The sequence below is a fragment of the Scyliorhinus torazame genome, chromosome 8 (genome assembly GCF_047496885.1).
Source record: "Scyliorhinus torazame isolate Kashiwa2021f chromosome 8, sScyTor2.1, whole genome shotgun sequence".
Classification (NCBI taxonomy): Eukaryota; Metazoa; Chordata; class Chondrichthyes; order Carcharhiniformes; family Scyliorhinidae; genus Scyliorhinus; species Scyliorhinus torazame.
Genome location: NC_092714.1, coordinates 1,339,139 through 1,365,979, shown reverse-complemented (window position 1 = coordinate 1,365,979; position 26,841 = coordinate 1,339,139). Strand labels below are relative to the sequence as shown.

The 26,841-nt window shown below is 59.0% G+C and overlaps 2 protein-coding genes across 4 annotated transcripts in view; both read left to right on the top strand.

Annotated features, from left to right (window-relative positions):
* The window catches only part of LOC140427620 (putative glutamine amidotransferase-like class 1 domain-containing protein 3B, mitochondrial), a 71,343-nt gene extending 48,406 nt beyond the window's left edge, over nucleotides 1-22,937 (top strand). The window contains exons 3-6 of the mRNA XM_072513032.1: nucleotides 11,498-11,617; nucleotides 13,348-13,440; nucleotides 18,021-18,177; nucleotides 22,244-22,937. Of these exons, the coding sequence (XP_072369133.1) occupies nucleotides 11,498-11,617; nucleotides 13,348-13,440; nucleotides 18,021-18,177; nucleotides 22,244-22,381 (508 nt within the window). The 3' untranslated portion in view covers nucleotides 22,382-22,937. The remainder of the gene's footprint in view (nucleotides 1-11,497; nucleotides 11,618-13,347; nucleotides 13,441-18,020; nucleotides 18,178-22,243) is intronic.
* The window catches only part of rsph1 (radial spoke head component 1), a 276,830-nt gene that overhangs the window by 155,136 nt on the left and 94,853 nt on the right, over nucleotides 1-26,841 (top strand). The window lies entirely within an intron of this gene.

The window sequence follows — 26,841 nt, the reverse complement described above, 5'->3', positions numbered from 1 at the left end:
CAGCCCTCGCCCAGCCCTCGCCCAGCCCTCGCCCAGCCCTCGCACAGCCCTCGCCCAGCCCTCGCCCAGCCTTCGCCCAGCCCTCGCACAGCTCTCGCACAGCCCTCGCACAGCCCTCGCCCAGCCCTCGCCCAGCCCTCGCACAGCTCTTGCACAGCCCTCGCACAGCCCTCGCCCAGCTCTCGCCCAGCCTCGCACAGCTCTCACACAGCTCTCGCACAGCCCTCGCACAGCCCTCCCCCAGCTCTCGCACAGCTCTCACCCAGCCCTCGCCCAGCTCTCGCCCAGCCCTCGCCCAGCCCTCGCCCAGCCCTCGCCCAGCTCTCGCCCAGCCCTCGCACAGCCCTCGCCCAGCTCTCACACAGCCCTCGCACAGCCCTCGCACAGCCCTCGCCCAGCTCTCGCACAGCCCTCGCACAGCCCTCGCACAGCCCTCGCCCAGCTCTCGCCCAGCCCTCGCACAGCCCTCGCCCAGCCCTCGCACAGCCCTCGCACTGCTCTCGCCCAGCTCTCGCCCAGCCCTCACACAGCCCTCACACAGCCCTCGCACAGCTCTCACACAGCTCTCGGACTGCCCTCGCACAGCCCTCGCACAGCCCTCGCCCAGCTGTCGCACAGCTCTCGCCCAGCCCTCGCCCAGCCCTCGCACAGCTCTCACACAGCTCTCACACAGCTCTCACACAGCTCTCGCACTGCCCTCGCACAGCTCTCACACAGCCCTCGCACAGCCCTCGCCCAGCTCTCGCCCAGCTCTCGCACAGCTCTCGCCCAGCCCTCGCCCAGCCCTCACACAGCTCTCGCACAGCCCTCGTCCAGCTCTCGCCCAGCTCTCGCCCAGCCCTCGCACAGCTCTCACACAGCCCTCGCACAGCTCTCGCCCAGCTCTCGCCCAGCCCTCACACAGCCCTCGCACAGCCCTCGCACAGCTGTCACACAGCCCTCGTCCAGCTCTCGCACAGCCCTCGCACAGCTCTCGCACAGCCCTCGCACAGCCCTCGCACAGCCCTCGCCCTGCTCTCCCACTGCTCTCGCACAGCCCTCGCACAGCCCTCGCACTGCTCTCGCACAGCCCTCGCACAGCCCTCGCACAGCCCTCGCACAGCCCTCGCACAGCCCTCGCACAGCTCTCGCACAGCCCTCGCACAGCTCTCGCACAGCCCTCGCACAGCCCTCGCACAGCTCTCGCACAGCCCTCGCACAGCCCTCGCACAGCCCTCGCCCAGCTCTCACACAGCTCTCACAGCTCTCCCACAGCTCTCCCACAGCCCTCGCACAGCTCTCGCACAGCTCTCACACAGCCCACGCACAGCTCTCGCCCAGCTCTCACACAGCCCTCGCCCAGCTCTCACACAGCTCTCACAGAGCTCTCACAGCTCTCCCACTGCTCTCACACAGCCCTCGCACAGCCCTCGCACAGCCCTCTCCCAGCTCTCACACTGCTCTCACACAGCCCTCGCACAGCTCTCGCACTGCTCTCAGACAGCCCTCGCCCAGCCCTCGCACAGCACTCGCACAGCCCTCGCCCAGCTCTCGCCCAGCCTCGCACAGCTCTCACACAGCTCTCGCACAGCCCTCGCACAGCCCTCCCCCAGCTCTCGCACAGCTCTCACCCAGCCCTCGCCCAGCTCTCGCCCAGCCCTCGCCCAGCTCTCGCCCAGCCCTCGCACAGCCCTCGCCCAGCCCTCACACAGCCCTCGCACAGCCCTCGCCCAGCTCTCGCCCAGCCCTCGCACAGCCCTCGCACAGCCCTCGCCCAGCTCTCGCCCAGCCCTCGCACAGCCCTCGCCCAGCCCTCGCACAGCCCTCGCACTACTCTCGCCCAGCTCTCGCCCAGCTCTCGCCCAGCCCTCACACAGCCCTCACACAGCCCTCGCACAGCTCTCACACAGCTCTCGCACTGCCCTCGCACAGCCCTCGCACAGCCCTCGCCCAGCTGTCGCACAGCCCTCGCCCAGCCCTCGCCCAGCCCTCGCACAGCTCTCACACAGCTCTCACACAGCTCTCACACAGCTCTCGCACAGCTCTCGCACTGCCCTCGCACAGCTCTCACACAGCCCTCGCACAGCCCTCGCCCAGCTCTCGCCCAGCTCTCGCACAGCTCTCGCCCAGCCCTCGCCCAGCCCTCACACAGCTCTCGCACAGCCCTTGCACAGCCCTCGTCCAGCTCTCGCCCAGCTCTCGCCCAGCCCTCGCACAGCTCTCACACAGCCCTCGCACAGCTCTCGCCCAGCTCTCGCCCAGCCCTCACACAGCCCTCGCACAGCCCTCGCACAGCTGTCACACCGCCCTCGTCCAGCCCTCGCACAGCCCTCGCACAGCTCTCGCACAGCCCTCGCACAGCCCTCGCACAGCCCTCGCCCTGCTCTCCCACTGCTCTCGCACAGCCCTCGCACAGCCCTCGCACTGCTCTCACACAGCCCTCGCACAGCCCTCGCACAGCCCTCGCACAGCCCTCGCACAGCCCTCGCACAGCCCTCGCACAGCTCTCGCACAGCCCTCGCACAGCTCTCGCACAGCCCTCGCACAGCCCTCGCACAGCTCTCGCACAGCCCTCGCACAGCCCTCGCACAGCCCTCGCACAGCCCTCGCCCAGCTCTCACACAGCTCTCACAGCTCTCCCACAGCTCTCCCACAGCCCTCGCACAGCTCTCGCACAGCTCTCACACAGCCCACGCACAGCTCTCGCCCAGCTCTCACACAGCCCTCGCCCAGCTCTCACACAGCTCTCACAGAGCTCTCACAGCTCTCCCACTGCTCTCACACAGCTCTCACACTGCTCTCACACTGCTCTCACACAGCTCTCGCCCAGCTCTCACACAGCCCAGGCACAGCCCTCGCCCAGCCCTCGCACAGCTCTCGCCCAGCTCTCACACAGCTCTCGCCCAGCTCTCACACAGCCCTCACCCAGCTCTCACACAGCTCTCGCCCAGCTCTCACACAGCTCTCACACAGCTCTCACACTGCTCTCACACAGCTCTCGCCCAGCTCTCACACAGCCCACGCACAGCTCTCGCACAGCTCTCGCACAGCTCTCGCACAGCTCTCACACAGCTCTCCCACAGCCCTCGCACAGCCCTCGCACAGCCCTCGCACAGCCCACGCACAGCTCTCACACTGCTCTCACACAGCCCTCGCCCCGCTCTCACACAGCCCACGCACAGCTCTCGCACAGCTCTCGCACAGCTCTCGCACAGCTCTCGCCCAGCTCTCCCACAGCTCTCGCCCAGCTCTCCCACAGCTCTCACCCAGCTCTCACACAGCCCACGCACAGCTCTCGCACAGCTCTCACACTGCTCTCGCACAGCCCTCACACAGCTCTCACCCAGCTCTCACACAGCCCACGCACAGCTCTCGCACTGCTCTCACACAGCCCTCGCCCAGCTCTCACACAGCCCACGCACAGCCCATGCACAGCTCTCACACTGCTCTCACACAGCCCTCGCCCAGCTCTCACACAGCCCACGCAGAGCTCTCACACAGCCCACGCACAGCTCTCGCACAGCTCTCGCACAGCTCTCGCCCAGCTCTCGCACTGCTCTCGCCCAGCTCTCGCCCAGCTCTCGCACAACTCTCGCCCAGCCCTCGCACAGCCCTCGCCCAGCCCTCGCCCAGCTCTCGCCCAGCCCTCGCCCAGCCCTCGCCCAGCTCTCGCCCAGCTCTCGCACAGCCCTCGCCCAGCCCTCGCCCAGCCCTCGCCCAGCCCTCGCCCAGCCCTCGCACAGCCCTCGCCCAGCCCTCGCCCAGCCTTCGCCCAGCCCTCGCACAGCTCTCGCACAGCCCTCGCACAGCCCTCGCCCAGCCCTCGCCCAGCCCTCGCACAGCTCTCGCACAGCCCTCGCACAGCCCTCGCCCAGCTCTCGCCCAGCCTCGCACAGCTCTCACACAGCTCTCGCACAGCCCTCGCACAGCCCTCCCCCAGCTCTCGCACAGCTCTCACCCAGCCCTCGCCCAGCTCTCGCCCAGCCCTCGCCCAGCCCTCGCCCAGCCCTCGCCCAGCTCTCGCCCAGCCCTCGCACAGCCCTCGCCCAGCTCTCACACAGCCCTCGCACAGCCCTCGCACAGCCCTCGCCCAGCTCTCGCACAGCCCTCGCACAGCCCTCGCACAGCCCTCGCCCAGCTCTCGCCCAGCCCTCGCACAGCCCTCGCCCAGCCCTCGCACAGCCCTCGCACTGCTCTCGCCCAGCTCTCGCCCAGCCCTCACACAGCCCTCACACAGCCCTCGCACAGCTCTCACACAGCTCTCGCACTGCCCTCGCACAGCCCTCGCACAGCCCTCGCCCAGCTGTCGCACAGCTCTCGCCCAGCCCTCGCCCAGCCCTCGCACAGCTCTCACACAGCTCTCCCACAGCTCTCGCACAGCTCTCACACAGCCCTCGCACAGCCCTCGCACAGCCCTCGCACAGCCCTCGCACAGCTCTCGCACAGCCCTCGCACAGCTCTCGCACAGCCCTCGCCCAGCCCTCGCACAGCTCTCGCACAGCCCTCGCACAGCCCTCGTCCAGCTCTCGCCCAGCTCTCGCCCAGCCCTCGCACAGCTCTCACACAGCCCTCGCACAGCTCTCGCCCAGCTCTCGCCCAGCCCTCACACAGCCCTCGCACAGCCCTCGCACAGCTGTCACACAGCCCTCGTCCAGCTCTCGCACAGCCCTCGCACAGCCCTCGCACAGCCCTCGCACAGCTCTCGCACAGCCCTCGCACAGCCCTCGCACAGCCCTCGCCCTGCTCTCCCACTGCTCTCGCACAGCCCTCGCACAGCCCTCGCACTGCTCTCACACAGCCCTCGCACAGCCCTCGCACAGCCCTCGCACAGCCCTCGCACAGCCCTCGCACAGCCCTCGCACAGCTCTCGCACAGCCCTCGCACAGCTCTCGCACAGCCCTCGCACAGCCCTCGCACAGCTCTCGCACAGCCCTCGCACAGCCCTCGCACAGCCCTCTCACAGCTCTCCCACAGCTCTCCCACAGCCCTCGCACAGCTCTCGCACAGCTCTCACACAGCCCACGCACAGCTCTCGCCCAGCTCTCACACAGCCCTCGCCCAGCTCTCACACAGCTCTCACAGAGCTCTCACAGCTCTCCCACTGCTCTCACACAGCCCTCGCACAGCCCTCGCACAGCCCTCTCCCAGCTCTCACACTGCTCTCACACAGCCCTCGCACAGCTCTCGCACTGCTCTCAGACAGCCCTCGCCCAGCCCTCGCACAGCCCTCGCACAGCCCTCGCCCAGCTCTCGCCCAGCCTCGCACAGCTCTCACACAGCTTTCGCACAGCCCTCGCACAGCCCTCCCCCAGCTCTCGCACAGCTCTCACCCAGCCCTCGCCCAGCTCTCGCCCAGCCCTCGCCCAGCCCTCGCCCAGCTCTCGCCCAGCCCTCACACAGCCCTCGCACAGCCCTCGCCCAGCTCTCGCACAGCCCTCGCACAGCCCTCGCCCAGCTCTCGCCCAGCCCTCGCACAGCCCTCGCCCAGCCCTCGCACTACTCTCGCCCAGCTCTCGCCCAGCCCTCACACAGCCCTCACACAGCCCTCGCACAGCTCTCACACAGCTCTCGCACTGCCCTCGCACAGCCCTCGCACAGCCCTCGCCCAGCTGTCGCACAGCCCTCGCCCAGCCCTCGCCCAGCCCTCGCACAGCTCTCACACAGCTCTCACACAGCTCTCACACAGCTCTCGCACTGCCCTCGCACAGCTCTCACACAGCCCTCGCACAGCCCTCGCCCAGCTCTCGCCCAGCTCTCGCACAGCTCTCGCCCAGCCCTCGCCCAGCCCTCACACAGCTCTCGCCCAGCCCTCGCCCAGCCCTCACACAGCTCTCGCACAGCCCTTGCACAGCCCTCGTCCAGCTCTCGCCCAGCTCTCGCCCAGCCCTCGCACAGCTCTCACACAGCCCTCGCACAGCTCTCGCCCAGCTCTCGCCCAGCCCTCACACAGCCCTCGCACAGCCCTCGCACAGCTGTCACACAGCCCTCGCACAGCCCTCGCACAGCCCTCGCACAGCCCTCGCACAGCCCTCGCACAGCTCTCGCACAGCCCTCGCACAGCCCTCGCACAGCCCTCGCCCTGCTCTCCCACTGCTCTCGCACAGCCCTCGCACAGCCCTCGCACTGCTCTCACACAGCCCTCGCACAGCCCTCGCACAGCCCTCGCACAGCCCTCGCACAGCCCTCGCACAGCTCTCGCACAGCCCTCGCACAGCTCTCGCACAGCCCTCGCACAGCCCTCGCACAGCTCTCGCACAGCCCTCGCACAGCCCTCGCACAGCCCTCGCCCAGCTCTCACACAGCTCTCACAGCTCTCCCACAGCTCTCCCACAGCCCTCGCACAGCTCTCGCACAGCTCTCACACAGCCCACGCACAGCTCTCGCCCAGCTCTCACACAGCCCTCGCCCAGCTCTCACACAGCTCTCACAGAGCTCTCACAGCTCTCCCACTGCTCTCACACAGCCCTCGCACAGCCCTCGCACAGCCCTCTCCCAGCTCTCACACTGCTCTCACACAGCCCTCGCACAGCTCTCGCACTGCTCTCAGACAGCCCTCGCCCAGCCCTCGCCCAGCCCTCGCCCAGCTCTCGCACAGCCCTCGCACAGCCCTCGCACAGCCCTCGCACAGCTCTCACACAGCCCTCGCACAGCCCTCGCACAGCTCTCACACAGCCCTCGCCCAGCCCTCGCCCAGCCCTCGCCCAGCTCTCGCCCAGCCCTCGCACAGCCCTCGCACAGCCCTCGCACAGCTCTCGCACAGCCCTCGCAGAGCCCTCGCACAGCCCTCGCACAGCCCTCGCACAGCTCTCACACAGCCCTCGCACAGCTCTCACACAGCCCTCGCACAGCCCTCACACAGCCCTCGCACAGCTCTCGCCCAGCTCTCACACAGCTCTCGCACAGCCCTCGCACACCTCTCACCCAGCTCTCGCCCAGCTCTCACACAGCTCTCGCACAGCCCTCGCACAGCTCTCGCCCAGCTCTCACACAGCCCTCGCCCAGCTCTCACACAGCCCTCGCACAGCTCTCGCACAGCCCTCGCACAGCTCTCGCACAGCCCTCGCACAGCCCTCGCACAGCCCTCGCACAGCCCTCGCACAGCCCTCGCACAGCCCTCGCACAGCCCTCGCACAGCCCTCGCACAGCCCTCGCCCAGCTCTCACACAGCTCTCACAGCTCTCCCACAGCTCTCGCACAGCCCTCGCACAGCTCTCGCACAGCTCTCACACAGCCCACACACAGCTCTCGCCCAGCTCTCACACAGCCCTCGCCCAGCTCTCACACAGCTCTCACAGAGCTCTCACAGCTCTCCCACTGCTCTCGCACAGCCCTCGCACAGCCCTCGCACAGCCCTCGCCCAGCTCTCACACTGCTCTCACACAGCCCTCGCACAGCTCTCGCACAGCTCTCACACAGCCCTCGCCCAGCTCTCGCACTGCTCTCAGACAGCCCTCGCCCAGCCCTCGCCCAGCTCTCGCACAGCCCTCGCACAGCCCTCGCACAGCCCTCACACTGCTCTCACACAGCCCTCGCACAGCCCTCGCACTGCCCTCGCACTGCCCTCGCACTGCCCTCGCACAGCTCTCACACAGCCCTCGCACAGCCCTCGCACAGCCCTCGCACAGCTCTCGCACAGCCCTCGCACAGCCCTCGCACAGCTCTCGCACAGCCCTCGCACAGCCCTCGCACAGCCCTCGCACAGCCCTCGCCCAGCCCTCACACAGCTCTCACAGCTCTCCCACAGCTCTCCCACAGCCCTCGCACAGCTCTCGCACAGCTCTCACACAGCCCACGCACAGCTCTCGCCCAGCTCTCACACAGCCATCGCCCAGCTCTCACACAGCTCTCACAGAGCTCTCACAGCTCTCCCACTGCTCTCACACAGCCCTCGCACAGCCCTCTCCCAGCTCTCACACTGCTCTCACACAGCCCTCGCACAGCTCTCGCACTGCTCTCAGACAGCCCTCGCCCAGCCCTCGCCCAGCCCTCGCCCAGCTCTCGCACAGCCCTCGCACAGCCCTCGCACAGCCCTCGCACAGCTCTCACACAGCCCTCGCACAGCTCTCACACAGCCCTCGCCCAGCCCTCGCCCAGCCCTCGCCCAGCCCTCGCCCAGCTCTCGCCCAGCCCTCGCACAGCCCTCGCACAGCTCTCACACAGCCCTCGCACTGCCCTCGCACAGCCCTCGCACAGCCCTCGCACAGCCCTCGCACAGCTCTCACACAGCCCTCGCACAGCCCTCGCACAGCCCTCACACAGCCCTCGCACAGCTCTCGCCCAGCTCTCACACAGCTCTCGCACAGCCCTCGCACACCTCTCACCCAGCTCTCGCCCAGCTCTCACACAGCTCTCGCACAGCCCTCGCACAGCTCTCGCCCAGCTCTCACACAGCCCTCGCCCAGCTCTCACACAGCCCTCGCACAGCCCTCGCACAGCCCTCGCACAGCCCTCGCACAGCTCTCGCACAGCCCTCGCACAGCTCTCGCACAGCCCTCGCACAGCCCTCGCACAGCCCTCGCACAGCCCTCGCACAGCCCTCGCACAGCCCTCGCACAGCCCTCGCACAGCCCTCGCCCAGCTCTCACACAGCTCTCACAGCTCTCCCACAGCTCTCGCACAGCCCTCGCACAGCTCTCGCACAGCTCTCACACAGCCCACACACAGCTCTCGCCCAGCTCTCACACAGCCCTCGCCCAGCTCTCACACAGCTCTCACAGAGCTCTCACAGCTCTCCCACTGCTCTCACACAGCCCTCGCACAGCCCTCGCACAGCCCTCGCCCAGCTCTCACACTGCTCTCACACAGCCCTCGCACAGCTCTCGCACAGCTCTCACACAGCCCTCGCCCAGCTCTCGCACTGCTCTCAGACAGCCCTCGCCCAGCCCTCGCCCAGCTCTCGCACAGCCCTCGCACAGCCCTCGCACAGCCCTCACACTGCTCTCACACAGCCCTCGCACAGCCCTCGCACTGCCCTCGCACTGCCCTCGCACAGCTCTCACACAGCCCTCGCACAGCCCTCGCACAGCCCTCGCACAGCCCTCGCACAGCTCTCACCCAGCTCTCGCCCAGCTCTCACACAGCTCTCGCACAGCCCTCGCACAGCTCTCACCCAGCTCTCGCCCAGCCCTCACACAGCCCTCGCACAGCCCTCGCACAGCCCTCGCACAGCCCTCGCCCAGCTCTCACACAGCCCTCGCCCAGCTCTCACACAGCCCTCGCACAGCCCTCGCACAGCTCTCGCCCAGCTCTCACACAGCTCTCTCACAGCCCTCGCACAGCCCTCGCACAGCCCTCGCACAGCCCTCGCACAGCCCTCGCACAGCCCTCGCACAGCCCTCGCACAGCTCTCGCACAGCTCTCGCACAGCTTTCTTAAACGCCACAGAAACCATAATCTACAAAGAGAAAAATAGGTAATTTTCTCATCAAAAATGAAATCAGAAAATGCTGGAATGTGGTGGCAGTTGTAGAGCGAGAAACCGAGTTAACAATCCTGATCAATGTCCCTTTGTCACAAGTAAAAGTGTGAGATGGAACAGGTTACAAACCAACTCGGGGATGGAGGGAGGGAGGGAAGGTCAGAACAAACGACTGTCTGATAGGGTGGAGGAGAGGAGAGATTAAAGTTTACAATGAAGGCCAAAACATTGTGATGGTGCAAATAAGCAAACAGGTGGAGAATGGGATAGAGAGGTTTCAGGGAAACAGGATCTGAGGAAATTGTGGCAAGGTAGTTATGGAAGTCATTGGATTTGAAGTGAGTCCTGTTTGACAGCAGAGCCTTCACCCTTCCTGCTCTACCTGCAGGCTGAGGGGAGATTAAAGTGAAGTGTACAAGGTTCTGAGGGTTCTGGATAGAGAGGGTGGGAAAGGGCCTATTTCCCTTGGCAGAGAGGTCAATGACTGGGGGGGCAGAGATTTAAAGTGATTGGTACAAGGATGAGAGAGGAGATGAGGAAAAGTGTTTTCACTCAGAGTTGAGGGGGTCTGGGACTCACTGCCTGAAAGGGTGATAGAGGCAGAAACCCTCAACTCATTGAAAAGGTGCCTGGATTTGCACCTCAGGTGCTGTAACCCACAGCTACGGAGCAAGTGCTGAAAAATGACTCGGATGGGTGGCTTGTTTTTCGTGCAGTGGACCCGTTGGGCAGAATGGCCTCCTTCTCTGCCATAAACCTATTGACATTTTCTCAATATCTAAACAGGAGGAATGTGGGGAGAGTAGCAGAACGGGAATTATTCTATAGGAACACCAACATAAATGCGATGGGCTGAATGGCCTTTTCCTGTGTTGTAACGATTGTGTGGAACACTTAGCTGGGAGTTGGAGAGGCGGTGTACCCGCGAGGGAGCAACTCAGAGCGAGAGGATATAAATGATGGTCGAGGCGGGAAGCGGCCGAGGCGGGAGGGGATGGCCGAGGCGGGAGGGGTGGGGGGGGTCGGCCGAGGCGGGAGGAGGGGCCGAGGCCGGAGGGGGAAGGGCCGAGGCGGGAGCGGTAGGGGCCGAGGCCGGAGTGGGATGGGCTGAAATGGGAGGGAGGGCGGCCAAGGCGGGGGGAGGGGGGTCGGCCGAGGCGGGACAGGGAAGCCGGGGAGTGGGAGGCCGAGGCGGGAGCGGTAGGGGCCGAGGCCGGAGTGGGATGGGCTGAAATGGGAGGGAGGGCGGCCAAGGCGGGGGGAGGGGGGGTCGGCCGAGGCGGGACAGGGAAGCCGAGGAGGGGGCGGCCGAGGAGGCGGAGGCCGAGGCGGGAGGGGGCGGCCAAGGAGTGGGAGGCCAAGGCGGGAGGAGGGGAGGCCGAGGCTGGAGGGGCCGAGTCGGGGAGGGGGGTGGTTGAGGGGAAGGGGGAAGGGAGCAGCCGAGGCGGGAGGTGGAAGGGTCGAGGCGGGAGCGGTAGGGGTCGAGGCGGGAGCGGTAGGGGTCGAGGCGGGAGCGGTAGGGGTCGAGGCGGGAGCGGTAGGGGCCGAGGCGGGAGCGGTAGGGGCCGAGGCGGGAGCGGTAGGGGCCAAGGCGGAAGGGGGAGGGGCCATGACCGGAGGGGGAGGGGCCACGGCCAGAGGGGGAGGGCCTGAGATGGGACGGGGAGGGGCCATGGCGGGTTGTGGACCAATTAGCTGCTCGGAACCAGCCCACACTGGTTTCAGAACATAGTGAACTCCCAATGGGATTGGTTGGAACAGAAACAAGCGGAATTTTCCTCAGGGTCAGGGTTCGAATCGGAACCGAACTTCTGTGGTGATTGGCCAGGAAGTGCTCAGTGTTGGGGACACTGTGTTAATACCAGCATGGAACACAGCAGTACTATAAATAAAAATAGCTGCAACTTTATTTTAGTATAATTTTGTTGAAAATAAATACCTAAAACACATTCCTGTGTTAAGAAACATATAACTTTTAGTTGTCAGTCACACTAATGTTTAACACTAATGTTGCCAGTAACACTAACGCAGCATATTCTCTGCAAGAATTACTTTATATTATTCATCTCTGACCTGCTGATGATTATCGCTCCCTTGCAGCAATGTTCTAGTGGAGTCGGCTCGGATTGCCCGCGGTAAGATCCTGGACCTGGCCCGGCTAACCGTGCAGGAACACGACGCCATCATCTTCCCTGGTGGCTTTGGTGCTGCCAAGAACCTGTGAGTATTGAAACCCAGCCATTCTGTCCGTGATTCACTGGCAGCTCGATAACCGCAGAGGACCCCCCCCCCCCCCCCCCCCCCCCCTCGCTGCAATGCGGACATGGCTCTCTTGGGTGCTGGGGGGGGGAGAGCACAAACCAGGCATTAAACTTGAGTCAATATCTTCTCAAGTTGCTGCTCATAATGAGCCAGTCTGAGTGACACCACCCCCTCCGCCCACGCCCCGCCCACCACAACACCAGCGTTTCTGCATTTGGATCTCATACCCAAGACTTTACGTTAGAATTTACATTGACTCACTTAGTGCAGCACTGTACTGAGGGAGTGCCGCACTGTCAGAGGGTCAGTACTGAGGGAGTGCCGCACTGTCAGAGGGTCAGTACTGAGGGAGTGCCGCACTGTCAGAGGGTCAGTACTGAGGGAGTGCTGCACTGTCAGAGGGTCAGTACTGAGGGAGTGCCGCACTGTCAGAGGGTCAGTACTGAGGGAGTGCTGCACTGTCAGAGGGTCAGTACTGAGGGAGTGCTGCACTGTCAGAGGGTCAGTACTGAGGGAGTGCCGCACTGTCAGAGGGTCAGTACTGAGGGAGTGCCGCACTGTCAGAGGGTCAGTACTGAGGGAGTGCCGCACTGTCAGAGGGTCAGTACTGAGGGAGTGCTGCACTGTCAGAGGGTCAGTACTGAGGGAGTGCTGCACTGTCAGAGGGTCAGTACTGAGGGAGTGCCGCACTGTCAGAGGGTCAGTACTGAGGGAGTGCTGCACTGTCAGAGGGTCAGTACTGAGGGAGTGCTGCACTGTCAGAGGGTCAGTACTGAGGGAGTGCCGCACTGTCAGAGGGTCAGTACTGAGGGAGTGCCGCACTGTCAGAGGGTCAGTACTGAGGGAGTGCTGCACTGTCAGAGGGTCAGTACTGAGGGAGTGCTGCACTGTCAGAGGGTCAGTACTAAGGGAGTGCCGCACTGTCAGAGGGTCAGTACTGAGGGAGTGCTGCACTGTCAGGGGGTCAGTACTGAGGGAGTGCTGCACTGTCAGAGGGTCAGTACTGAGGTAGTGCCGCACTGTCAGAGGGTCAGTACTGAGGGAGTGCTGCACTGTCAGAGGGTCAGTACTGAGGGAGTGCTGCACTGTCAGAGGGTCAGTACTGAGGGAGTGCTGCACTGTCAGAGGGTCAGTACTGAGGGAGTGCCGCACTGTCAGAGGGTCAGTACTGAGGGAGTGCTGCACTGTCAGAGGGTCAGTACTGAGGGAGTGCTGCACTGTCAGAGGGTCAGTACTGAGGGAGTGCCGCACTGTCAGAGGGTCAGTACTGAAGGAGTGCCGCACTGTCAGAGGGTCAGTGCTGAGGGAGTGCCGCACTGTCAGAGGGTCAGTGCTGAGGGAGTGCCGCACTGTCAGAGGGTCAGTACTGAGGGAGTGCCGCACTGTCAGAGGGTCAGCACTGAGGGAGTGCTGCACTGTCAGAGGGTCAGTGTTGAGGGAGTGCCGCACTGTCAGAGGGTCAGTACTGAGGGAGTGCTGCACTGTCAGAGGGTCAGTACTGATGGAGTGCCGCACTGTGAGAGGGTCAGTACTGAGGGAGTGCTGCACTGCCAGAGATCTGGGGTTTATTGAGGGTTGCAATGTGTATTACAATGGAGGCTGTTATTGCAGCTATGTTGAGCACTGTTAGATTGATGGTGCCTCTATTCAGCATTATTGAGTGTAAGCTCTGTCTGTCTCACCTCCAGATCAAACTTCGCTGTGGAAGGAAAGGACTGCCAAGTAATTCCTGACATCGAGCGTGTAATCACGGAATTCCACAAGGCACGGAAACCCATTGGGTAGGAAACGCATCAGGATTTACAGGTGGTGTGGTCACAGGCTGTGTTACCAAGTGCCAGTGTGAGGGAGCTGAATTAACATCATAGATTTTACAGTGCAGAAGGAGGCCATTCAGCCCATCAAATCTGCACCAGTAGAGATACAGTCAGTAACACGGTGCTGGGGGAGAGGGGTTACTGAGTGACAGTGTGAGGGAGCTGGATTAACATCAGTAGAGATACAGTCAGTAACACAGGGTGCTGGGGGAGAGGGGTTACTGAGTGACAGTGTGAGGCAGCTGGATTGACATCAGTAGAGATACAGTCAGTAACACAGGGTGCTGGGGGAGAGGGGTTACTGAGTAACAGTGTGAGGGAGCTGGATTAACATCAGTAGAGATACAGTCAGTAACACGGTGCTGGGGGAGAGGGGTTACTGAGTGACAGTGTGAGGCAGCTGGATTGACATCAGTAGAGATACAGTCAGTAACACAGGGTGCTGGGGGAGAGGGGTTACTGAGTAACAGTGTGAGGGAGCTGGATTAACATCAGTAGAGATACAGTCAGTAACACGGTGCTGGGGGAGAGGGGTTACTGAGTGACAGTGTGAGGGAGCTGGATTAACATCAGTAGGGATACAGTCAGTAACACGGGGTGCTGGGGGAGAGGGATGACTGAGTGACCGTGTGAGGGAGCTGGATTAACATCAGTAGGGATACAGTCAGTAACACAGGGTGCTGGGGGAGAGGGGTTATTGAGTGACAGTGTGAGGGAGCTGGATTAACATCAGCCGAGATACAGTCAGTAACACGGTGCTGAGGGAAAGGGGATCCTGAGTGACAGTGTGAGGGAGCTGGATTAACATCAGTAGAGATACAGTCAGTAACACAGGATGCTGGGGGAGAGGGGTTACTGAGTGACAGTGTGAGGGAGCAGAATTAACATCAGTAGAGATACAGTCAGTAACACAGGGTGCTGGGGGAGAGGGGTTACTGAGTGACAGTGTGAGGGAGCTGAATTAACATCAGTAGAGATACAGTCAGTAACACAGGGTGCTGGGGGAGAGGGGTTACTGAGTGACAGAGTGAGGGAGCTGGATTAACATCAATAGAGATACAGTCAGTAGCACAGGGTACTGGGGGAGAGGGGTTACTGAGTGACTGAGAGGCAGCTGGATTAACATCAGTAGAGAAACAGTCAGTAACACAGGGTGCTGGGGGAAAGGGGTTACTGAGTGACAGTGTGAGGGAGCTGGATTAACATCAGTCGCGATACAGTCAGTAACACAGGGTGCTGGGGGAGAGGGGTTACTGAGTGACAGTGTGAGGCAGCTGGATTGACATCAGTAGAGATAAAGTCAGTAACACAGGGTGCTGGGGGAGAGGGGTTACTGAGTAACAGTGTGAGGGAGCTGGATTAACATCAGTAGAGATACAGTCAGTAACACAGGGTGCTGGGGGAGAGGGGTTACTGAGTGACAGTGAGAGGCAGCTGGATTAACATCAGTAGGGATACAGTCAGTAACACAGGGTGCTGGGGGAGAGGGGTTACTGAGTGACAGTGTGAGGCAGCTGGATTGACATCAGTAGAGATACAGTCAGTAACACAGGGTGCTGGGGGAGAGGGGTTACTGAGTAACAGTGTGAGGGAGCTGGATTAACATCAGTAGAGATACAGTCAGTAACACAGGGTGCTGGGGGAGAGGGGTTACTGAGTGACAGTGAGAGGCAGCTGGATTAACATCAGTAGAGATACAGTCAGTAACATAGGGTGCTGGGGGAGAGGGGTTACTGAGTGACAGTGTGAGGGAGCTGAATTAACATCAGTAGAGATACAGTCAGTAACACAGGGTGCTGGGGGAGAGGGGTTACTGAGTGACAGAGTGAGGGAGCTGGATTAACATCAATAGAGATACAGTCAGTAGCACAGGGTACTGGGGGAGAGGGGTTACTGAGTGACTGAGAGGCAGCTGGATTAACATCAGTAGAGAAACAGTCAGTAACACAGGGTGCTGGGGGAAAGGGGTTACTGAGTGACAGTGTGAGGGAGCTGGATTAACATCAGTCGCGATACAGTCAGTAACACAGGGTGCTGGGGGAGAGGGGTTACTGAGTGACAGTGTGAGGCAGCTGGATTGACATCAGTAGAGATAAAGTCAGTAACACAGGGTGCTGGGGGAGAGGGGTTACTGAGTAACAGTGTGAGGGAGCTGGATTAACATCAGTAGAGATACAGTCAGTAACACAGGGTGCTGGGGGAGAGGGGTTACTGAGTGACAGTGAGAGGCAGCTGGATTAACATCAGTAGGGATACAGTCAGTAACACAGGGTGCTGGGGGAGAGGGGTTATTGAGTGACAGTGTGAGGGAGCTGGATTAACATCAGCCGAGATACAGTCAGTAACACAGGGTGCTGGGGGAGAGGGGTTACTGAGTGACAGTGTGAGGGAGCTGGATTAACATCGGTAGAGATACAGTCAGTAACACGGTGCTGAGGGAAAGGGGATCCTGAGTGACAGTGTGAGGGAGCTGGATTAACATCAGTAGAGATACAGTCAGTAACACAGGATGCTGGGGGAGAGGGGTTACTGAGTGACAGTGTGAGGGAGCAGAATTAACATCAGTAGAGATACAGTCAGTAACACAGGGTGCTGGGGGAGAGGGGTTACTGAGTGACAGAGTGAGGGAGCTGGATTAACATCAATAGAGATACAGTCAGTAGCACAGGGTACTGGGGGAGAGGGGTTACTGAGTGACAGTGAGAGGCAGCTGGATTAACATCAGTAGAGAAACAGTCAGTAACACAGGGTGCTGGGGGAAAGGGGTTACTGAGTGACGGTGTGAGGGAGCTGGATTAACATCAGTCGCGATACAGTCAGTAACACAGGGTGCTGGGGGAGAGGGGTTACTGAGTGACGGTGAGAGGCAGCTGGATTAACATCAGTAGGGATACAGTCAGTAACACAGGGTGCTGGGGGAGAGGGGTTACTGAGTGACAGTGTGAGGCAGCTTGATTGACATCAGTAGAGATACAGTCAGTAACACGGCGCTGGAGGGTGGGGATGGGTTACTGAGTGACAGTGTGAGGGAGCTGGATTAATATCAGTCGCGATACAGTCAGTAACACAGGGTGCTGGGGGAGAGGGGTTACTGAGTGACAGTGTGAGGGAGCTGAATTAACATCAGTCGAGATACAGTCAGTAACACAGGGTGCTGGGTGAGAGGTGTTACTGAGTGACAGTGTGAGGGAGCTGGATTAACATCAGTAGAGATACAGTCAGTAACACAGGGTGCTGGGGGAGAGGGGTTACTGAGTGACAGTGTGAGGGAGCTGGACTGACACAGGGTGTTGGGGGGAGAGGGGTTACTGAGTGACAGTGTGAGGGAGCTGGATTAACATCAGTAGAGATACAGTCGGTAACACGGTGCTGGGGGAGAGTGGTTACTGAGTGACAGTGTGAGGGAGCTGGATTAACATCAGTAGAGATACAGTCAGTAATACAGGGTGCTGGGGGAGAGGGGTTACTAAGTGCCAGTGTGAGGGAGCTGGATTAACATCAATAGGGATACAGTCAGTAACACAGGATGCTGGGGGAGAGGGGTTACTGAGTGACAGTGTGAGGGAGCTGGATTAACATCAGTCGAGATACAGTCAGTAACACAGGGTGCTGGGGGAGAGGGGTTACTGAGTGACAGTGTGAGGGAGCTGGATTAACATCAGTCGAGATACAGTCAGTAACACAGGGTGCTGGGGGAGAGGGATTACTGAGTGACAGTGTGAGGGAGCTGGATTAACATCAGTAGAGATACAGTCAGTAACACAGGGTGCTGGGGGAGAGGGGTTACTGAGTGACAGTGTGAGGGAGCTGGATTAACATCAGTAGAGATACAGTCAGTAACACAGGATGCTGGGGGAGAGGGGTTACTGAGTGACAGTGTGGGGGAGCTGGATTAACATCAGTCGAGATACAGTCAGTAACACAGGGTGCTGGGGAGAGGGATTACTGAGTGACAGTGTGAGGGAGCTGGATTAACATCAGTAGAGATACAGTCAGTCACACAGGGTGCTGGGGGAGAGGGGTTACTGAGTGACAGTGTGAGAGAGCTGGATTAACATCAGTAGAGATACAGTCGGTAACACAGGATGCTGGGGGAGAGGGGTTACTGAGTGACAGTGTGAGAGAGCTGGATTAACATCAGTAGAGATACAGTCAGTCACACAGGGTGCTGGGGGAGAGGGGTTACTGAGTGACAGTGTGGGAGCTGGATTAACATCAGTAGAGATACAGTCAGTAATACAGGGTGCTGGGGGAGAGGGGTTACTGAGTGACAGTGTGAGGGAGCTGGATTAACATCAGTAGAGATACAGTCAGTAACACAGGGTGCTGGGGGAGAGGGGTTACTGAGTGACAGTGTGAGAGAGCTGGATTAACATCAATTCTATGTGCCTGTCACGTTCAGATGCAACGGGTGAAATTGCAATCCATGGGAAGGCAGGAGAATGTGAGTGGGTAAATTATTGTCACGATTTGAATTCAGAGCATTGAGCACTGCTCCAACCCGGAATACAGTTGCCCGTTGACTTACCTGACCTTTGTTCCAGGTTGTGTTGCATTGCTCCTGTCCTGGCTGCCAAAGTCCTCCCAGGAGTCGAGGTGACTGTTGGCCATGAGGATGAGGAAGATGGGAAATGGCCATACGCTGGTACAGCGGCAGCAATCATCGCAATGGGGGGCAAGCACGCAGTAGGGGAGGTTGATATATCCTTTTCAGCTGCTTCGACCTGCTGGTGAATGGGAGACGAGAAAAACAGACCAGAGCTTAACAGGAGCCCTCTGGGCTGGGCATCTGGTCTCTGCATGGGGACTGGGGTGTGGAAGGGGGTGGTGGTGATGGGGGCGCCGTCATGTGTGCTGAACAAAGAACAAAGAAATGTACAGCACAGGAACAGGCCCTTCGGCCCTCCAAGCCCGTGCCGACCATGCTGCCCGACTAAACTACAATCTTCTACACTTCCTGGGTCCGTATCCCTCTATTCCCATCCTATTCGTGTATTTGTCAAGATGCCCCTTAAATGTCACTATCGTCCCTGCTTCCACCACCTCCTCCGGTAGTGAGTTCCAGGCACCCACTACCCTCTGCGTACAAAACTTGCCTCGTACATCTACTCTAAACCTTGCCCCTCTCACCTTAAACCTATGCCCCCTAGTAATTGACCCCTCTACCCTGGGGAAAAGCCTCTGACGATCCACTCTGTGCTGGGGGGGTGACCTTTCCTGGGTGCTGGGAGGGGGTTATCCTGTCTGGGGAGGTGGGGGGGCTCTGTCCAGGGGGGCTGCGGGGGGGGGTGGGGGGGAGGTCCGTCCAGGGTGCTGGGGGAGGTCCCCCGGGGGGCTGGGGGAGGTCCCCCGGGGGGCTGGGGGTGCCGCATCCGGGGGGCTGGGGGGTCCCCGTCCGGGGAGTTGGAGGGGTTCTGTCCAGAAGGCTGGGGGGCTCTGTCCGGGGAGCTGTGTGAGTCTCGTCCGGGGTGCTGTGGGGGGCTCTGTCCGGGGAGCTGTGTGAGCCTCGTCCGGGGAGCTGTGGGGGGTTCTGTCCGGGGGGAATAGGGGTGCCCTGTCCTGGATGCTGGGGGAGGCTCCCACCAGGGAGCTGGGCTGGGGGGGAGGGGTCAGTCCTGGGTGCTGCCGGGGCTCTGGGCTACGTTACCTCTACAGACAGGATGGTCTACACCTGAACCTGAGGGGCACAAATATCCTGGGGGGGAGATTTGTTAGTGCTCTTTGGGGGGGTTTAAACTAATGCAGCAGGGGCATGGGAACCTGGATTGTAGTTTTAGGGTAAGGGAGAATGAGAGTATTGAGGTCAGGAGCACAGATTTGACTTCGCAGGAGGGGGCCAGTGTTCAGGTAGGTGGTTTGAAGTGGGTCTACTTCAATGCCAGGAGTATACGAAACAAGGTAGGGGAACTGGCAGCATGGGTTGGTACCTGGGACTTCGATGTTGTGGCCATTTCGGAGACATGGATAGAGCAGGGACAGGAATGGTTGTTGCAGGTTCCGGGGTTTAGGTGTTTTAGTAAGCTCCGAGAAGGAGGCAAAAGAGGGGGAGGTGTGGCGCTGCTAGTCAAGAGCAGTATTACGGTGGCGGAGAGGATGCTAGATGGGGACTCATCTTCCGAGATAGTATGGACTGAGATTAGAAACAGGAAAGGAGAGGTCACCCTGTTGGGAGTTTTCTATAGGCCTCCAAATAGTTCTAGGGATGTAGAGGAAAGGATGGCGAGGATGATCCTGGATAAGAGCGAAAGTAACAGGGTAGTTATTATGGGAGACTTTAACTTTCCAAATATTGACTGGAAAAGATATAGTTCGAGTACATTAGATGGGTCGTTTTTTGTACAGTGTGTGCAGGAGGGTTTCCTGACACAATATGTTGACAGGCCAACAAGAGGCGAGGCCACGTTGGATTTGGTTTTGGGTAATGAACCTGGCCAGGTGTTGGATTTGGAGGTAGGAGAGCACTTTGGGGACAGTGACCACAATTCGGTGACGTTTACGTTAGTGATGGAAAGGGATAAGTATACACCGCAGGGCAAGAGTTGTTATAGCTAGGGGAAGGGCAATTATGATGCCATTAGACGTGACTTGGGGGGGGATAGGTTGGAGAAGTAGGCTGCAAGTGTTGGGCACACTAGATAAGTGGAGCTTGTTCAAGGATCAGCTACTGCGTGTTCTTGATAAGTACGTACCGGTCAGGCAGGGAGGAAGGCATAGAGCGAGGGAACCGTGGTTTACCAAAGAAGTGGAATCTCTTGTTAAGAGGAAGAAGGAGGCCTATGTGAAGATGAGGTGTGAAGTTTCAGTTGGGGCGATGGATAGTTACAAGGTAGCGAGGAAGGATCTAAAGAGAGAGCTAAGACGAGCAAGGAGGGGACATGAGAAGTATTTGGCAGGTAGGATCAAGGAAAACCCAAAAGCTTTCTATTGGTATGTCAGGAATAAGCGAATGACTAGGTTAAGAGTAGGACCAGTCAAGGACAGGGATGGGAAGTTGTGTGTGGAGTCTGAAGAGATAGGCGAGATACTAAATGAATATTTTTCGTCAGTTTTCACTCAGGAAAAAGATAATGTTGTGGAGGAGAATGCTGAGCCCCAGGCTAATAGAATAGATGGCATTGAGGTACGTAGGGAAGAGATGTTGGCAATTCTGGACAGGCTGAAAATAGATAAGCCCCCGGGGCCTGATGGGATTTATCCTAGGATTCTCTGGGAGGCCAGGGAAGAGATTGCTGGACCTTTGGCTTTGATTTTTATGTCATCATTGGCTACAGGAATAGTGCCAGAGAACTGGAGGATAGCAAATGTGGTCCCTTTGTTCAAAAAGGGGAGCAGAGACAACCCCGGCAACTATAGACCGGTGAGCCTCACGTCTGTAGTGGGTAAAATCTTGGAGGGGATTATAAGAGACAAGATTTATAATCATCTAGATAGGAATAATATGATCAGGGATAGTCAGCGTGGCTTTGTGAAGGGTAGGTCATGCCTCACAAACCTTATCGAGTTCTTTGAGAAGGTGACTGAACAGGTAGACGAGGGTAGAGCAGTTGATGTGGTGTATATGGATTTCAGCAAAGCGTTTGATAAGGTTCCCCACGGTAGGCTATTGCAGAAAATACGGAGGCTGGGGATTGAGGGTGATTTAGAGATGTGGGTCAGAAATTGGCTAGCTGAAAGAAGACAGAGGGTGGTGGTTGATGGGAAATGTTTAGAATGGAGTTCAGTTACAAGTGGCGTACCACAACGATCTGTTCTGGGGCCGTTGCTGTTTGTCATTTTTATCAATGACCTAGAGGAAGGCGCAGAAGGGTGGGTGAGTAAATTTGCAGACGATACTAAAGTCGGTGGTGTTGTCGACAGTGTGGAAGGATGTAGCAGGTTACAGAGGGACATAGATAGCTGCAGAGCTGGGCTGAGAGGTGGCAAATGGAGTTTAATGTAGAGAAGTGTGAGGTGATTCACTTTGGAAGGAATAACAGGAATGCGGAATATTTGGCTAATGGTAAAGTTCTTGGAAGTGTGGATGAGCAGAGGGATCTAGGTGTCCATGTACATAGATCCCTGAAAGTTGCCACCCAGGTTGATAGGGTTGTGAAGAAGGCGTATGGAGTGTTGGCCTTTATTGGTAGAGGGATTGAGTTCCGGAGTCGGGAGGTCATGTTGCAGCTGTACAGAACTCTGGTACGGCCGCATTTGGAGTATTGCGTTCAGTTCTGGTCACCGCATTATAGGAAGGACGTGGAGGCTTTGGAGCGGGTGCAGAGGAGATTCACCAGGATGTTGCCTGGTATGGAGGGAAAATCTTATGAGGAAAGGCTGATGGACTTGAGGTTGTTTTCGTTGGAGAGAAGAAGGTTAAGAGGAGACTTAATAGAGGCATACAAAATGATCAGGGGGTTGGATAGGGTGGACAGTGAGAGCCTTCTTCCGCGGATGGAAATGGCTGGCACGAGGGGACATAGCCTTAAACTGAGGGGTAATAGATATAGGACAGAGGTCAGAGGTAGGTTCTTTACACAAAGAGTAGTGAGGCCGTGGAATGCCCTACCTGCTACAGTAGTGAACTCGCCAACATTGAGGGCATTTAAAAGTTTATTGGATAAACATATGGATGATAATGGCATAGTGTAGGTTAGATGGCTTTTGTTTCGGTGCAACATCGTGGGCCGAAGGGCCTGTACTGCGCTGTATCGTTCTATGTTCTATGTTACCGGGTGCTCTGCGATGCTGTTTTTGCTGTGTTTGATTGGTTTCCTTAATTCCCTCTCACTGTGCTCACGTGGATTCTGAGAATAATGTTGTGTCCACACCGGCCTTTATGTGTGAAACGGAACTTCACCACATCTTCGATGGGATTGGTGCGATGGTGCAGCAAGTACTGAAACTAACGGGGAAACGAAGCTGCTGAGGAAATGACTGCCAAACTTCAGATCAATGATTCATGTGTGGGCGAATGAGTGGTGTCTGTGTGTCAGTGGGTGGGTAGTCTGTGTCTGGTGCGCGTGTTTATGTGCATGCCAGGGTGTGTCTGGGCTGGCGTGCATGTGTTTGGGCGTGTACGGGCATATCTGGGCAGCATGTCCATGTGTGACTGGGCAGGCCCTTACGTGCGGGTCTGTGCACATGTGTCTGGGCCAGTGTACGCGTGTGTGGGCCTGTGCACGCGTGTGTGGGCCTGTGCACACGTGTCTGGGCCTGTGCACGTGTGTCTGGGCCTGTGCGCGCCTGTCTGAGCGTGTGGTGCGTGTCTGGGCGTGTGGTGCGTGTCTGGGCTTGGGCGCACGTTTCTTGACGTGTGGTACGTGTCTGGCCCGGCTTCTCCAGGTGTTCATGACCATGCGTGTATGTCCAGGTGTGCCTGTGTGGGTGTGTGTATGTGCGTCTAGTTATGATCATGTGCCTAGGCAGGTAGGTGGGCGTCTGGGCAGACGGGGTTGTGTTTGGGTGGGGGGGGATGTTTGAGAGTCTGGGCAGAGGGGGTTGTGTTTGGGTGGGGGGGATGTTTGAGAGTCTGGGCAGAGGGGGTTGTGTTTGGGTGGGGGGGGTGGGGGGGATGTTTGAGAGTCTGGGCAGAGGGGGTTGTGTTTGGGTGAGGGGGGTGGGGGGGATGTTTGAGAGTCTGGGCAGACGTGGTTGTGTTTGGGTGGGGGGGGATGTTTGAGAGTCTGGGCAGAGGGGGTTGTGTTTGGGTGGGGGGGATGTTTGAGAGTCTGGGCAGAGGGGGTTGTGTTTGGGTGGGGGGGGTGGGGGGGATGTTTGAGAGTCTGGGCAGAGGGGGTTGTGTTTGGGTGGGGGGGTGGGGGGGGATGTTTGAGAGTCTGGGCAGAGGGGGTTGTGTTTGGGTGGGGGGGGGTATGTTTGAGAGTCTGGGCAGAGGGGGTTGTGTTTGGGTGGGGGGGGGGATGTTTGAGAGTCTGGGCAGAGGGGGTTGTGTTTGGGTGGGGGGGTGGGGGGGGGATGTTTGAGAGTCTGGGCAGGCGGGTTGTGTTTGGGGGGGTGGGGGGGGATGTTTGAGAGTCTGGGCAGAGGGGGTTGTGTTTGGGTGGGGGGGGGTGGGGGGGGATGTTTGAGAGTCTGGGCAGAGGGGGTTGTGTTTGGGTGGGGGGGGGTGGGGGGGGATGTTTGAGAGTCTGGGCAGAGGGGGTTGTGTTTGGGTGGGGGGGGTGGGGGGGGGATGTTTGAGAGTCTGGGCAGAGGGGGTTGTGTTTGGGTGGGGGGGGTGGGGGGGATGTTTGAGAGTCTGGGCAGAGGGGGTTGTGTTTGGGGTGGGGGGGTGGGGGGGGATGTTTGAGAGTCTGGGCAGAGGGGGTTGTGTTTGGGTGGGGGGGGGTATGTTTGAGAGTCTGGGCAGGCGGGTTGTGTTTGGGTGGGGGGGTGGGGGGGGGATGTTTGAGAGTCTGGGCAGAGGGGGTTGTGTTTGGGTGGGGGGGGTATGTTTGAGAGTCTGGGCAGAGGGGGTTGTGTTTGGGTGGGGGGGTGGGGGGGGATGTTTGAGAGTCTGGGCAGAGGGGGTTGTGTTTGGGTGGGGGGGGGATGTTTGAGAGTCTGGGCAGAGGGGGTTGTGTTTGGGTGGGGGGGGGTGGGGGGGATGTTTGAGAGTCTGGGCAGAGGGGGTTGTGTTGGGGTGGGGGGATGTTTGAGAGTCTGGGCAGAGGGGGTTGTGTTTGGGTGGGGGGGGGTATGTTTGAGAGTCTGGGCAGAGGGGGTTGTGTTTGGGTGGGGGGGGGATGTTTGAGAGTCTGGGCAGGCGGGTTGTGTTTGGGTGGGGGGGTGGGGGGGGATGTTTGAGAGTCTGGGCAGAGGGGGTTGTGTTTGGGTGGGGGGGGATGTTTGAGAGTCTGGGCAGAGGGGGTTGTGTTTGGGTGGGGGGGGATGTTTGAGAGTCTGGGCAGAGGGTTGTGTTTGGGTGGGGGGGGATGTTTGAGAGTCTGGGCAGAGGGGGTTGTGTTTGGGTGGGGGGGGATGTTTGAGAGTCTGGGCAGAGGGGGTTGTGTTTGGGTGGGGGGGGTGGGGGGGGATGTTTGAGAGTCTGGGCAGAGGGGGTTGTGTTTGGGTGGGGGGGGGTGGGGGGGATGTTTGAGAGTCTGGGCAGAGGGGGTTGTGTTTGGGTGGGGGGGGATGTTTGAGAGTCTGGGCAGAGGGGGTTGTGTTGGGGGTGGGGGGGGATGTTTGAGAGTCTGGGCAGGTGGGTTGTGTGAGTACCTGATCTTCTCTGATCTATAAAGCTGGTGGAGACTGTGAGAATTAGTGACAATATTACAAGGTGATCCCTCCAATGCCCTGATTGGAGAGCCAGTGGATCTCTCATCCTTGTGAGATTTGCCACGATTGCGATAGTGTTAATTACCCTCAATCAGGTGACAGATTAATCTGTTGTTTGCGAGAATGGAATTTCAGACACCTAGTTGTAATATTGAATCTATTAAATGTTCTGATCACAGCTGTGATTGTTGCAGAATGTTTCCCACAGCTCATTCTGACAATCCGGCTGCGGGGGGGGGTGGGGGGGGGGGGAGGGGCGGGGGGGCTGCGAGGGGGCGGTTGCGAGGGCTAGGGTGGGTGCGAGGGGGGTGTTGAGGAGGGAGGGTGGGTGCGAGGGGGGGGTTTGAGAGGGGGAGGGTGGGGGTGCCTGGGCGGGGGGAGTGTTGCCTGGCGGGGGAGTTGCCCTGGGCGGGGAGTTGCCTGGGGTGGGGTGGGTGCCAGGGCGGGGGTGGTTGCGAGGGCGGGGGTTGGTTACCCATTTCTTTTATTTGTATTATTTTTGGTCATGGACCCATGTTCAGGATGTGTGTTTTAGCAGGAGGTTTATCTGAAGCAGCCTGCTTGTCAGGACAGTGTGTCCCCACACTGAGGTTTATCTGAAACAGCCTGCTTGTCAGGACAGTGTGTCCCACACTGAGGTTTATCTGAAGCAGCCTGCTTGTCAGGACAGTGTGTCCCACACTGAGGTTTATCTGAAACAGCCTGCTTGTCAGGACAGTGTGTCCCACACTGAGGTTATCTGAAACAGCCTGCTTGTCAGGACAGTGTGTCCCACACTGAGGTTTATCTGAAGCAGCCTGCTTGTCAGGACAGTGTGGTCCCACACTGAGGTTTATCTGAAGCAGCCTGCTTGTCAGGACAGTGTGTCCCCACACTGAGGTTTATCTGAAACAGCCTGCTTGTCAGGACAGTGTGTCCCACACTGAGGTTATCTGAAGCAGCCTGCTTGTCAGGATAGTGTGTCCCACACTGAGGTTTATCTGAAGCAGCCTGCTTGTTCAGGACAGTGTGTCCCACACTGAGGTTTATCTGAAGCAGCCTGCTTGTCAGGACAGTGTGTCCCAGGTTTTTACATTTTGGAGAAACGGACTCATTGGCGCCGAGTGAATCTTGGGACCAGCGTTTGATGAATTTACTTCGATGGGTTGGCCAGAGACAGTGTTCTGCCTGACAACAGTCAGTGATTGGGTCCTGGTTGGTGCTTTCTGCAAAGTGAAAGGGGCAATACCCCTCTTGCTCACTCACTGTCTCTCTCTCTCTCTGTCTCTTTCTCTCTCTATGTCTCCCTCTCGCTCGCTCACTCTCTCTCTCTCTCTCACTGCTTCTGTCCTGAAACCGTGAGTACCTGGCACATCTTTGTTGTAAACTTGAAATGAGCCTGAATCTGTGGAGATAGGAGAGCACGCTGCCAGAGGAAACATCTCAAACCTAGAAGGAAGTTCCATCAAAATAAAAGCTGATCCGCACAAAGACACGAACTGGAAGTACATCCCAGGCCATCAAAGACCCTTTATCCTTTTATTTTTATTATAATTTCCTTACTTTTCAACCACTCTTTCCCCTCGTGTGTGTGTGTGTGTGTGTGTGTGTGTGTATCGAGAGAATGGGGAGGGGGTAGGAGGGGGTAGTGGGAGGGTCCTTCCTGTTTATTCCTTCTTCTCACATTTGCCCTTTCATTTTTGCTGTTACATTTCTGATCTGTGGTGATTGGACAGCAGCCTGTAAGTAGGCTGCACCTTACCTCAAACAGAAGGATCCGGAAGGCTGTGGGTGGTTTAAACTGACTGGTGTCAGTGAGGACTGGGTTTGATTGATTGGCTGTGGCCAATGACTGGAACCAAAAGGCTGTACTCTTCCCGGTAACAGGCGGTGATTGGATCTGATCGCACTGATAGGTTTTTCAAAGTTTGAGTTTGGTTTGAGTTTTGATTCCAGCAGGGTGGTGAGAGATCCAAAATGATCCAGGAAATCCTCTCTCAAAGGCCACTGTGAGGCTGCCTCTCTCTCCAGAAAGTCTGCGTGTCACCCCGGTCAGATTGCAGAGGCCTGAGGTCAAACCACGAGCTGGAAGCCGGGTTTGATCTGAAATACAGTGTCTACACAAAG